General features: G+C 34.2%; 3 protein-coding genes and 1 long non-coding RNA gene across 7 annotated transcripts; 2 read left to right on the top strand and 2 right to left on the bottom strand.

The window, feature by feature from the left end:
• Positions 1 to 59: 59 nt before the first annotated feature.
• Positions 60 to 2367, bottom strand: LOC107045337 (quinone oxidoreductase-like protein 2). Of its 2 annotated transcripts, XM_015267585.1 has the most exons (7): positions 1995 to 2367; positions 1683 to 1928; positions 1196 to 1569; positions 865 to 1077; positions 626 to 755; positions 479 to 538; positions 60 to 394 (listed from the first exon to the last, which is right to left on the bottom strand). In XM_015267585.1, the coding sequence occupies exons 1-6, from the start codon at positions 2256 to 2258 to the stop codon at positions 494 to 496; spliced, it is 1272 nt and encodes a 423-aa protein (XP_015123071.1). In that variant the 5' UTR covers positions 2259 to 2367; the 3' UTR covers positions 60 to 394; positions 479 to 493. The 2 variants fall into 2 exon arrangements, with proteins under 2 accessions (XP_015123071.1, XP_015123070.1); XM_015267584.1 differs by having other exon boundaries at positions 60 to 538.
• A 184-nt stretch (positions 2368 to 2551) lies between these two features.
• On the top strand, positions 2552 to 5734 carry LOC107045365 (protein SMG8). 2 transcript variants are annotated; one of them, XM_015267637.1, is made up of 5 exons: positions 2552 to 4265; positions 4354 to 4454; positions 4533 to 4676; positions 4757 to 5282; positions 5408 to 5734. In XM_015267637.1, exons 1-5 carry the CDS (start codon positions 2671 to 2673, stop codon positions 5709 to 5711), a joined length of 2670 nt encoding a protein of 889 aa, XP_015123123.1. In that variant the 5' UTR covers positions 2552 to 2670; the 3' UTR covers positions 5712 to 5734. The 2 variants fall into 2 exon arrangements, with proteins under 2 accessions (XP_015123123.1, XP_015123122.1); XM_015267636.1 differs by having other exon boundaries at positions 4354 to 4466.
• LOC107045367 lies at positions 5244 to 7596 on the bottom strand. Of its 2 annotated transcripts, none has more exons than XR_001461426.2 (5): positions 7460 to 7596; positions 7081 to 7263; positions 6862 to 6996; positions 6668 to 6787; positions 5244 to 5697 (listed from the first exon to the last, which is right to left on the bottom strand). It is a non-coding gene; the product is annotated as an uncharacterized LOC107045367 (long non-coding RNA). The 2 variants fall into 2 exon arrangements; XR_001461425.2 differs by having other exon boundaries at positions 6862 to 6972; positions 7113 to 7263.
• LOC107045366 (protein brambleberry) lies at positions 5830 to 9774 on the top strand. The gene is made up of 9 exons (XM_015267638.1): positions 5830 to 6442; positions 6606 to 7013; positions 7409 to 7594; positions 7693 to 7915; positions 8010 to 8306; positions 8403 to 8615; positions 8699 to 8896; positions 8957 to 9245; positions 9368 to 9774. The coding sequence occupies exons 2-9, from the start codon at positions 6645 to 6647 to the stop codon at positions 9507 to 9509; spliced, it is 1917 nt and encodes a 638-aa protein (XP_015123124.1). The 5' UTR covers positions 5830 to 6442; positions 6606 to 6644; the 3' UTR covers positions 9510 to 9774.
• The last annotated feature ends 2128 nt before the right edge of the window (positions 9775 to 11902 follow it).

Here is an 11902-nt window from a genome sequence, read left to right as displayed (position 1 = left end):
GTTGTTGTGAGCATTGAAGGGTTAAAACTTTCAGAAAAAAATTCATGGTTGTATTAAAATTCGTTTTGCAGCTATTTTTTCATTTACCATTCATCAGCATGAATAAAAGCAAATTGTCGGGTAATTATTATTGGAAATATTATCTAAAGGAGATAAGAAATATAAAAATTTATGATAAATTTACAATTTCATTGTTGTTGACGTTTTCAACTCTTACGCGTATATTATCCACGGAATTCCTTTCACCCCGTGTCAATCTCGAAATACTGGTAATCACTAGTTCAGCATACAGAACGACAACTTTATTGTTCAACGTAAACCAATTACCAATAATTTTCTTTTTCTCAGATCCTTTCGTTTAGCATTCCATCGATAGTTGGTGTTGAGAAAATTGCTTTTTCAAAAAATTTCAAATGTCAAAAAGATGAAATGACTATAGAAAAATAACATTGAAATCAATAGCCAACTGTACACTCACGTTTTATTTTTTATTTTATTTCTCATTTATTGTATTCGGCTGTTTGAGATTAATAATAACCTGTAAAAAATGATGAAATATAATGCAGACACTTTTTCGAAATATAATTTCATAAAGATGTAAATTTATAAATATTTTTTTACAAACCTTTCCAAAGCACTTCATATTGGATATACAAGAAACAGCTTCATTAACATTGTATAAGCCGGTGATAAAGGAATAAGATGGCTTTATCAGGCCCTCCTCATAATACTGTAACACATCTTGACCCACTTCCCTGTGTGGGGTAACAATAGTAACAATAGTAACAATAGTATTATAAATGTCTCTATTTTTTCAAGTTTATCATTTTCATTTTATTTATTTTTGATTAATCATTCATTTACCTGTATGATTCATAATTTTCCATTTTGTATTCACGTAGGTTTATACCACTAGGAATTAATGAATTTTTCATTTCATTTCTGTTGTCCTCCTCCCTTGGTACAAATCCAGCAATTATTAAACGCCCCTGTCGGGATAAATGTTCCACCACAATGGAGAAATTGTCATCGCGCAGTATGTCAGATGAAAAATTGTCTCCATAAACTTTTGTAAAACTGGAAAAAAAAAAAAAAAGAAAAAAAAATGAAAGAGTTTTATTTAAATTGAGTTGAATTTTATGAAAATACAAAACAATGGGTAAAATGGAAAAAATATATATTAATTAATACTGACCAATCCAAAATTTGTTTAAACTTTTCACCCTCAGTTCCGTCAAATACACCTTCAATACCCCTTTCAGCGGCAAACTCTTTAATTTTCTTGACCAATTTCTTATCATTAAAGGCCAAAGAGGCAAAGGCACCTTTTTCCCTGACATGTATGGCTTTTTCCTCTGTCGCGCTAACACCGATTACTTGAGCTCTAAAAACATTAGCTGCAATATCAACAGCAGCCAATGCAACTCCTCCGAGGCCTACATTGACTAATACCATTTCATTTTCTTCCAAATGAGCTTTTTTCTCAAGACCAATTAATGCTGTCATGTAATTCTCCAAGATACAAACTGAATCGACAAGTTTTGACGATGACGGTACCTTCCAAATATCCTATATATAAAGTTGAACAAAGTAAATAATAGCTTGATTAATTATTACTGATGAAGAGCAAACATCATTAAATTATTACAAGTAAATGTATGAAAATTGAGTGTAAAATTTACTGTTATATCTGCTATACATTGTTGAGCTAGACCTCGAGAATGGAGTTTATTGAGAGCAACCACATAATCTCCTATTTTCAAGCCATCCGCTTTGGCTTTGGCTTTGGCTCCTTCACTGATTTGTAATATTTTTCCACCTACTTCATACCCTAAAATTTTTGGTAACGTTGTAGTAGATGTGTATGCATTCCTCATTTGCAAAATATCTGGCCCATTTAAAGCGCAATAATGTACATCGATGAGAACCTGAAAACAATGCCCATATATGATTTATCGTTCATCAAAAGTAATAAAATGAATAAATCATCTTACCTCATTATTCTTATGTTGAATTTGTGGAGGTTCAACATTTTCAATTAGCAGAGGTTTTGAAAATTCTTTCAACACTGCTGCTTGAATTTTATCCGGCTCAGGTTGGGGCACTCCAATATTTACCGGTTCATCGATTGACTTTTGATTAATTAAGGTTTTACTATTGATCATTCTAGCAATGCTAATGTGAATGATATTTCCTTTTTTCGTCAAAACATGCCCAGTATTTGTTAAAATTGCTGACATTATCTTTGTTGATGACATGGTTATAATTGAAAATAATTAATATCCGATGGAATATGTAAGTATATCACACATCAATGTCATCAATCAATAAAGTAAAAATCATTTCGCCAACAAGGTTACTTTTGTCTTTTTCTTTTCTTTTTTTCCATTATATTATTGGTATATATATATATATATATATATGTTATACTGTGTATACTATAGGATAGAATACTGGGAGGATTTACATAGCGCGTCAACAGAATATTGTGATTCTCTGGATTGGCTGGGGCTGGCAGGGGCAGGCAGGGGAACAGGGGCAGGCATACATAACCTATTTGATGTGAAAGTGAAACCTACTCTGTGCTAGAGGTGTTTTTCTAATATCGATATAATCGATAATAAATAATTAAATAGTAAAATAAAAATAAAAAGTATTATTACTAGCCTTATGCGACTGAGGAAATTCTCAGTGCCATGCAGCCCCGAAAATTTCACACACACAGAAGAAAAAGTGGTAATAGTGTCGGTAATTGGAAAATCACAACACCGCGCAAGAGGCAGCAAAACAGAGATGATTGGGACACATCTACTCGTCGATTTAGTTAATCATCCCTCTGTTAATGTTGATTCGTTGAGCGAAATTGAAGGATATTACAATTATCAAGAAAGAACAATTTATCTTCATTTACGAGGGCTCTTTGACACTGATACTTTGATCAATGAATATGATAATTTCATGAAGAAATTTGAGTGCAAGGATTTTCTCAGTGGCTGGGCCTACATGCGTGAAAGATATGCCAAGGTTCTACTTGTATTATTTCACATTTCTCACATTATTATTCTCAGTCATCCAACGCACACATTCGACTACAGTTACGTGCATTTATTCAGAGCTTTGGACGTAATAAGGCAAAAAAATTTGGGCCAAATTTCCACTTTATTGACATCAATATTAGGAATACCCAAGAGTTGGTGTACCAACGGTCGTCCCTGCTCTCCCAGAGTTTTATTTTACTTCGAGACTTGCCCTGGAGCAATAAAAAACATAAAGAAATTAGAGCACTCTCTGGAGGACCAAATCTATCATTTGCTAAGGAAACATCGAATCGTAACCAATGTCAGTGCCAATTCATTGTTTGCCATTCCGGCAAATCAAGAATTTGTCTATGTCAATAATAGTGGGCCAACCGAGTCAAGAGATATGCTTGGTTACATGATTGAAAAATTAATGGCTAGTTGCAGAGTTAGCACACCAGCAAATAACAAAAGTATTATCAATGATGATTATTCATTCAGTGAAAATAGGTCTTTCACTGTTTTTCTTCAGCAGCACATTAAACTAGCATTTGCTAAAGGTTTTGACGATAATGTCGGTCGACATTCAACACCAGCCCACTTTGAAATTCCCTCCGTCTCTACATTTTTCCACACTGTCAATGGTATTTATAATTTTTTTGTCAATTCACGAGATAAAGAATTGACAACAAGTCTTCATGGATTATTAGATACTGATGTTAAATTTAGTAAAAGTAGATGCAATAAAGTATTGCCAAGGGCCTTCCAGACATATCAAGATAATTTACCCCAACATTATGGACGAGCTTATCACGAAAATAAACTCACACATGCAATGGCAGTATTTGAGATGCACGCACGTGGACCCTTATTTGATGAATTTGCTGCCAAACTTCATAGTGAATGTGATAATCACTGGAAAACTGGAAGACAAATGTGTGAGGTATTGTCTCTGACTGGAAATCCTTGTACAAATCCCCTACATAATGGAGGAAGTGAAGGAGCTGGTGGGGGAGAACATGCTAATGGAGACAAAGAAGATAATGATCTACCTCTTATGGAACACTGCTCTGGTGTTAGATACATTTGTGCATGCAATTGCGGACGTTGTCAGGGGCCTAGAGATGATCCTTTCAATGTTAGGCATGCTAATTACGACTGGTTTCAAATAATGGCAAAGCAGTGTGGTTGTGCTCAGTTGGAAACTGTCCAATTTCCTATTTTCCAGCCCAGTACCCATAATTACAGGTAAGACTATTGAAAATATAAAAAAAACAAAAACTTGATGAAAATGGCATCAATCTCCCTTTTCATTTATTAATTAATAATTTTTCAGAGCAGCACAACTTTTTCCCGGAACAAAGAGAAAAGATTCATTTGGTCGAGTTGATTTATCAACTCCACAAGGACAAACACAAGCATGCAGTTTAGCTGATGGTACTCTGCATGGTAATTGAGGAGAATTTTTTTCTTTTTCAAACTTTTCTTTTAATGATAATAATAATAATGTTGCAGGTTATGGCAGTGCTGGACAATCTCAATTCACCAACGATCCCAATGAAGATGATCATCAGAAAATTGATAAAACAAGTCTAACACCAAGTGATGGACACAAAGTTGTCATACAAGTGTCTGATGATAATTCTGACAACTTGAAGGGTATGCTGCATGCATATTGAGCAATTTATAATAAACTAATTATATGTAATTGCTACAAAATTTTTTATTATTCATTGTAGAAAAATCGTTGATACGACAACCATCAACAACAGAATATTTACCAGGCATGTTGCACACTGAATCACCAGCTGGACTTTTGCCACAGTTCTCCAGTTGGTCCTTAGTTTGTCTTGGACCTAGCAGTCTCTATTCCCATAATTTGGGACTGCAACATCAAACAGGTGTTTTACAAAATTCTGCCTTCCTTTTACCTTGGGACGTGACTGTTCGACTTGAACATCAAAAAGATCGAGGAGCATTTTGGCCAATTGTTGGAGATCAGTCGAGCACCCATGGATTTGGCTCTCGGGGAAAGAGTTTTCAAAATTCAAATGCCTTGAAGTGTCGAAAATCTAAAGGTGGAAAAGAATTTGTTGTGAAAATTTTTGTTGGAGTTGAGTATGAGTGCCCGAGGGGTCATCGATTTATGGCTGCAGCACCTGATAAGGTCTTGAAAGCAACAGGAAATGGAATTGTCAAAGACAGCGGGAACAAAGTAACCTCCAGTACAGCTGATATGCCACTTTATTTTCCCTGTCCGTGCAGGTAATTTGATAAAATGAATTTTTCATCACCATTCTATTATTATTATTATTCACTTGAAGAATAATACAGTGGAAAAAAATCATTACATTAATCATTTATTTATTCTTCTGTCTATTTCTCTATAGACAAACTAAACCGCTGATTGCTCAATTAATGAGAATCCACGTAGTTACACCAAAAGCACCTGTTCACGTAACATTGAATCCAAGAGTCCAACCCGGTCCTCCACCGGCACCAATTTTCATAACTGGCTGTGAAGAAGAACCCATCAAATTATCACAAAGTGCTTATTGGGTATTGAGACTGCCTTATGTTTACATGGGTGAAAAAGGCCCTTATTTAGCGCCAAAAGAGCCCGTGCCAATTTCGCATGGTCGATTGCTTGCTGGTATGTACGGTATTAGTGAAGTTGTGCCTGAAAAAAAATGAATCTTGATATATTATTGTCTTTATATTAATTTCTCTTCATTTTTCTCTCTCTCTCTCTATTCTATTCTACTTTTGTATTACCAATTAACTACATATATCAGTCATCAGTTTTCATTCACATATAATTCACAATTCGAAATTATTATAAAATAATAATTTCAACAACGTGACGATTTGATTTTGTTTTGCCATTGTATTGGTTGCAATGAGACACACCAGAGCAGCAGCAGCAGCAGCAGCAGCAGCAGCAGGCAACTACTGACAACATAATTAGTTCACAATTTACTCGCAGCTTTCATTTCTATTCGACATTTTTTCACCATTTGAAATTTCAACATTAGACGTACGAGACAAATTTATGTATCTACTAAATATGCGCAATAAATGATTTGTGATCAATGTGATATAGTGTCTCTACTCATTGTATAATCAACAAGAATCAATTTGAATAAGTGGCAGCACGTGCAAGCAAGCACGCTACTGCGCTGGAAAATAACCGTTTTGCTTTACTTACTTGGCCCGCCTTCAAATTAAGTGAGATGGAGAATATATGCTTGTCAACAGGTTTGAACGTGTTGTAACTTGTCTCAAAGGTGCAAAATTTTGTCAATTTCCTTTCAAGGAAAAAGTCATAAAATCAAAAACTATATCAGGTTCGAGGAAAAACAAAAGGAATTTTTTATTTTTTGCTCTGTCAAGCGGTATTTCGACGTTGGTTATCCAAAAAAAAGGTTGGTCATCTGTCATGTATCCTATAACACTTCTAAATAATTAAGTTATCCCATTGAAATAATAGACAACTTGATTAATCTATGATTGAAAACTTGAAACTTGATAATTATTTATTTTTGTTGTTGTTGTTTTTTTTTTTTTTTTTCAATCATCTCAACATAGTTGTAATGAAAGGAAATTTGAAGAATAATAAATGAAAAAATGGAGATTTCATTGCTCATTACTTTGGCATTAACATGCGTCGAGGCTTCTTCAATTTTAAATTGGATGTGGAGTAAATCCCCAGAGGAACCTGACGTTTCAATTGCTAATGGCGTCCCCGGCGTCCCCCTGATAGCCATCCCCTATGAATCAATGACAGACGATGAGAAATTCCTTCAAGAAGCAGCAAAATTTACAGACATTCAGGTCTCATCACCTCTCCAACTTTGTCAGCACAAAGTCATTATGAGAATACAAAGTTCCTGCAGCAAGCTTAGTGAAGAAGAGCTCGCGAAGCTCAGTGTCAACCTGTTAAATTGTCAGTCTGCTGTAGAGGGCAGAAAGATGTTTCCTTGCAGTGAAAAAATGGTATATTATGATTTAAAATTTTATCCGTTGGTAACATCATTCAAATTTTCAAGTGAATAATAAGTACCAAGTTTCTATTTAGAGGGGTGTCGCACATACGTGTTTCAACTTGCACACATTTCTCCCCTACTGGGTAGCTTTGAAGAGGACCTCCACTGAGAATCATTACCAGGGCCCCCTTCATTCAGTTTTAAAGCTCACTCTCACTCGTTGGGCATTAGTTTAAGCCACACATTTTTTAGTTTTTTCACTTGAAAATCATTAAATTTAGGTGCTTGAATTTATTTTTTCAGAGTTTTTAGAGTTTACAACTTGTATCATTTTATAACGCTATTCCAAATATATACGAATTCATTATTATTTGATTTTTGATTTTGGATTTTTGTCTTTTTCAGTCCCTCAAACAATGTACAATCGATATGGATGCAGATATGTGGAATGCTTACCACTTGATGAGCAACAGAGCACGAGCTGTTTGTTATGCAGCACGTAATATTCAGTTCCGAGCACTCACTGAATTGACTGTCAATAAACTTATGCACACTACACGTTCGCAAATTGAAGCCCTCGGTTCTCTGAAGGTTGGTGGCTCGCCAATTCTATTTATTGTGTTTTATTTTCATTGTATCTTTTTCTGCTATTCTGATTTTTTGTATTTTTGTCAAATTTCTTCCTTCAGGACAGTTACGAGCGATTAGAAACACATACTATTGACGCATTGTCATCATTATCAAAGGGCAATAGAATCCTTTTAGAGCAACAAAAGCACCTTGAGGATTCTCAGTCAACATCTCACAGATTAGTGGCAAATAATCTTCGACAATTGACAAACGAGAAGTATTTGATTCGTAGCGGACACACTCTCTTGGCCTCCATGACGGAAGACATTCGAACACGTCTGGGTAACATTGTTTTTTTCATTATCTACTATTCCCTGTTATTTTATTCAATTACAAGCTGTAGAATCAACAACATTTTATTTTTTCTTGTTTTTAGAAAAAGCCAATCAAGATCTCATGACTCAAGCTTCAGAGCGTCAAGAGAATCATCAGGAACTTCTCAAGGACTTGATGGATATTCAAAAAAAGTCTCAATTAATTTGGGAGAAAATCGAAGAGAGTACGAAACGTATAGTAGAGCAAAATGCTGATGCTGTAGTACAGTACGAATTGATATTTGAAAAATTGGAAAAAATAAATAATACTATTCATTTCATATGGAATGTGACTGAATCGATGCGCCAGGAAATTGACGAAAAATTGGGATGGATTACTGATTACATTGGCAATACAGGTAAACTTAATTTATTTTTAATTTTTTTTGTTTTTAAATCCGTAAATTAAATTATTCTTGCTGAAACAACTAAACTCAAAAGATTGAATTTTATAGGCGAACAATTACAGAGGATCTATCGTATCTCATTGCATATTATTTATTTGCTAGCAGCAATGATAGTCGCTGCTTTTCTCAATGCTCCATTTTTGACAAGAGCTACAATTATGGGGTTTATTCCACTGAATTTAATTACTTTTTTAAAACACGGAATGAACGCCTGCCTTGACTTCACATCCATTACTGTTTTAATTTTCTTCATTACAGCAAGTAGGTTTTTCCAGTATCTTCTCATTACAAGTATATGATAATAATAATGAAATGCATTTTAGTAATTCTACTGCATTTTTCAGTGCATTATGTGATGCTTGGAATTCAGCAGTTACTCGTGGCTGATGTTAAAATGATTAATTCGAAAAAGCACAGTGCCCCACAACGTGCATCAACACCTGCACCTGGAATAGTTCCAAACATAAGCTATACAGCTCGATTGATGAAAAATATCAATGGTTTATTTGATATTTTTACTCAACAGCTCATTCATTTGAAAGGTAAAATAAATTAAGCCACATTGAGTGAAGAAAAACCATATTTGTTTTTTTTTTCTACAGAAAAAATTGGACTTGTACTCCAGTCTGCATCCTCCTGGTGCTGTACAAATACAACACCAGTTGAAGAACTTTCATGTTCATATATACCCTCAAAGTTACATCGTGAGGATCGTGTAATGGACTACAACAGGGGGGAAGATTCGAGTATTTTGTCTGACGATGTAAATCATTCGCATTTACATATTAATCAATTCAATGATACTGATGATTTACAAGATGCAAATGAATTGAGACGCCGTATTCTCAGCAAATCGTCAACCAGTAATTACAGTGTTAGTCCGTCTAGAAGGTATAAACAAAAAAAAAAAACACGAACAAGGATAAATATTTTTGTATCATCATTCCGATGAGAATAAGGGAAAAAACAAAAAAAAACATTGTAATGGGAATTTGTCATGTTCTCTATTTCAGTGTTACGCCTAATTCTGCGACCTCGCCACGGACGCTCTGTTGGGCTTTGACAAAGACGGGTGCCAAGTGTCGTTCTCGTGCACAACCAGGCCGATATTTTTGCGGCCGCCACAGTGATGGCTCATCCATCTTGGGTGATTAAACCACCCTCACGTAATGAGTTTTTTATTTCTCATAATTCTTTACTCTTATGGCTGGGCCAAAGTGACATAAAGTGACCAGACCATTGAAATGGTTCGAACCCCTTCTTATTATTAATTTATTAAATAAAAATTATCCACTCCCTTTTTGTTGCTATACTTTTTTAAGTGACATGAACAATTTCTTATCTTATCTGATCTTATCTTATCTTTTGTCTCAATTTGTAACTGTAATGTTGTGAAAATCAGAAAGTTTCCCAATTTTTACTATGTGTAAATTATTCAGCCATTATATTTCCTTTCCATTACATTGATTATTCTATACATTATATTTTTGTAAATGTATGTCAACGAATATCACTAGATTCTCATCCTGCTCTTGCATGAAAAAAAAGTTTGAATATCGATGTATTTGGTATTTATATGAGATAAATATAGTCACATTGCAACGCAGACACTTGAATAAAATGTAGAGTAAGGTGAATAGATTATTAATTGAATTTTTTAAATATGAGTTGAACTGATATTCATGTGTGATATTCATTAATTCGCGAAAAAGAGATTCAAATCCATACTTTATTGAGAAATTTTGTTTTCAAAGTTAGTGGGACGATGGCGTTATGGTGTACTCGAGTACAAAGTATAAAGAGCACAGATAAACCGCCGACATACGTTAGCGCATACAAGCCCTGTCAAGGGATATGCTGCCGGTCCGGGTGCATACAAACACACACGAGGGAGAGGACAAAAAGGGGGAACATAAAAAATGAAAAAAGTGTTGGTTTGTCGTCACGCTACTTCTTCAGTTTCCTCCCAATACCCTACAATCTAGGACTATTTTTGGAGCTTGAAAAACTTAGTTGCAATGAAAAAAAAAAAAAAAGAACGCAAAGGAAAATGTTACATTAGCAGCAAAAAAAGGCAATTGGTCTTTGTCGGTGACTTGAAAAATGAAAAGACGAGTCTCAAATAATGTTTAGGCAATGCGTGGGAAGGAAATAAAAAAAATTCTATAGAATACCGACAAATACAGACAAGTCGATTCTGCGAATATGGGTCAAGTCGAGTAGAGTGATGAATGGAAGCAGTGTTTTTCATTTTAACTATGTGTCCAGCTAATGCTTAATTTCTTTCCACTCCTTTCCATTCACTCCTGTGAATGACCGAATTTTATTGATTTTATTTCTCCTTCATATAAGCTGAGACTGAGTTCAGACGTAATTCAGCCGGGACAGTAAAAAATATATACTGAAAAAGAAAAAAAAAGATAATGAACGTGACAAAAGGAAGAAAAGACGAATGGCGCGAAGAGTATGACAAGAGGAGGAAGTGACCCGAGACGTCATGTGAACCGGATTTAACTGGCAGCTGCGGCATGTTGTGTGTGTATGTGTGTAAACACATACATAAACTTGTTGCTATAGTACTTTGCTCTTGGTGGCCCTTGCGAAAAAAGTTAATATTTAGTTGTATGCCACTGTCATGCTAAATTCTCAACTTCAGTGATGATCGAAATGCAGAGTGGAGGTAAAATATATGTTCCTAATGATTCAGGGTATCTCAATCATCATATGTGGAGTATTTATGTTGAATAGACAAATATATATGTAGAATATGGAGAATTCATTTTTAAACATTATCAACGGATGTTTGAGCAAATGATTCGTACTTCCGTCAGTTGGATAATTAAAAATTCTAGCCCCTTGTCGCTCACTAATTTCCGTTACCAAAACTCATTACACTTTTCTCGGATTTAGTCGTTATTATTTTCCAATATAGATAAATATAAATAAGTTGAAATCAAAAAATTTGATATAAAAATTTTGTGCATTTGCGCGGAATTTGTTTTCATTTCTATTCAATTTTTATTGAAAATTCTGCAATTTCTATGTATTTTAATTTTTTATTCATTTACTTTTTTTTACAAAAATGTTGAATGAAAAAAATTATTAGTACGAAAAGTTGGTAGATTTTCATCAATCTATCTGCACAATATGTTCTGTTTGCTTAGTTAAATTGTTTGCTTAGAAATTGGCAGGCTGAAATTTTCCAACAATTTTTTGAGAAGAGAAAAAAACTTGTGAAATTTCTTCCGACAATTTTTTATGAAAAATATTTCAATTGATTAAATTGTATCAGAAAATTTTAATCCATGAATGGTTGTTCTATAAAATCTATTCTATTGCACATGATCATAAAAATAACAGAATTATCGAAAAAAGTTCAATTAAATTTTCTAGCAAATGCACAATTTTTTTTTTTTTTTTTCAATCTTTTCATATATCTAGCTCATTCATGAGACATTTGTCCGTAAATATTGGAAGACCCTTATATTACAGGTCTTCCTCCATTGGAAAGACGTATTCGATGGAAAAGGCTATAAGTTCAAGCAAAG

This window comes from Diachasma alloeum, unplaced genomic scaffold (genome assembly GCF_001412515.2).
Source record: "Diachasma alloeum isolate Michigan unplaced genomic scaffold, Dall2.0 Dall_scaffold_00914, whole genome shotgun sequence".
NCBI classification, from domain to species: domain Eukaryota; kingdom Metazoa; phylum Arthropoda; class Insecta; order Hymenoptera; family Braconidae; genus Diachasma; species Diachasma alloeum.
This window is presented reverse-complemented; position numbering and strand designations above follow the sequence as displayed.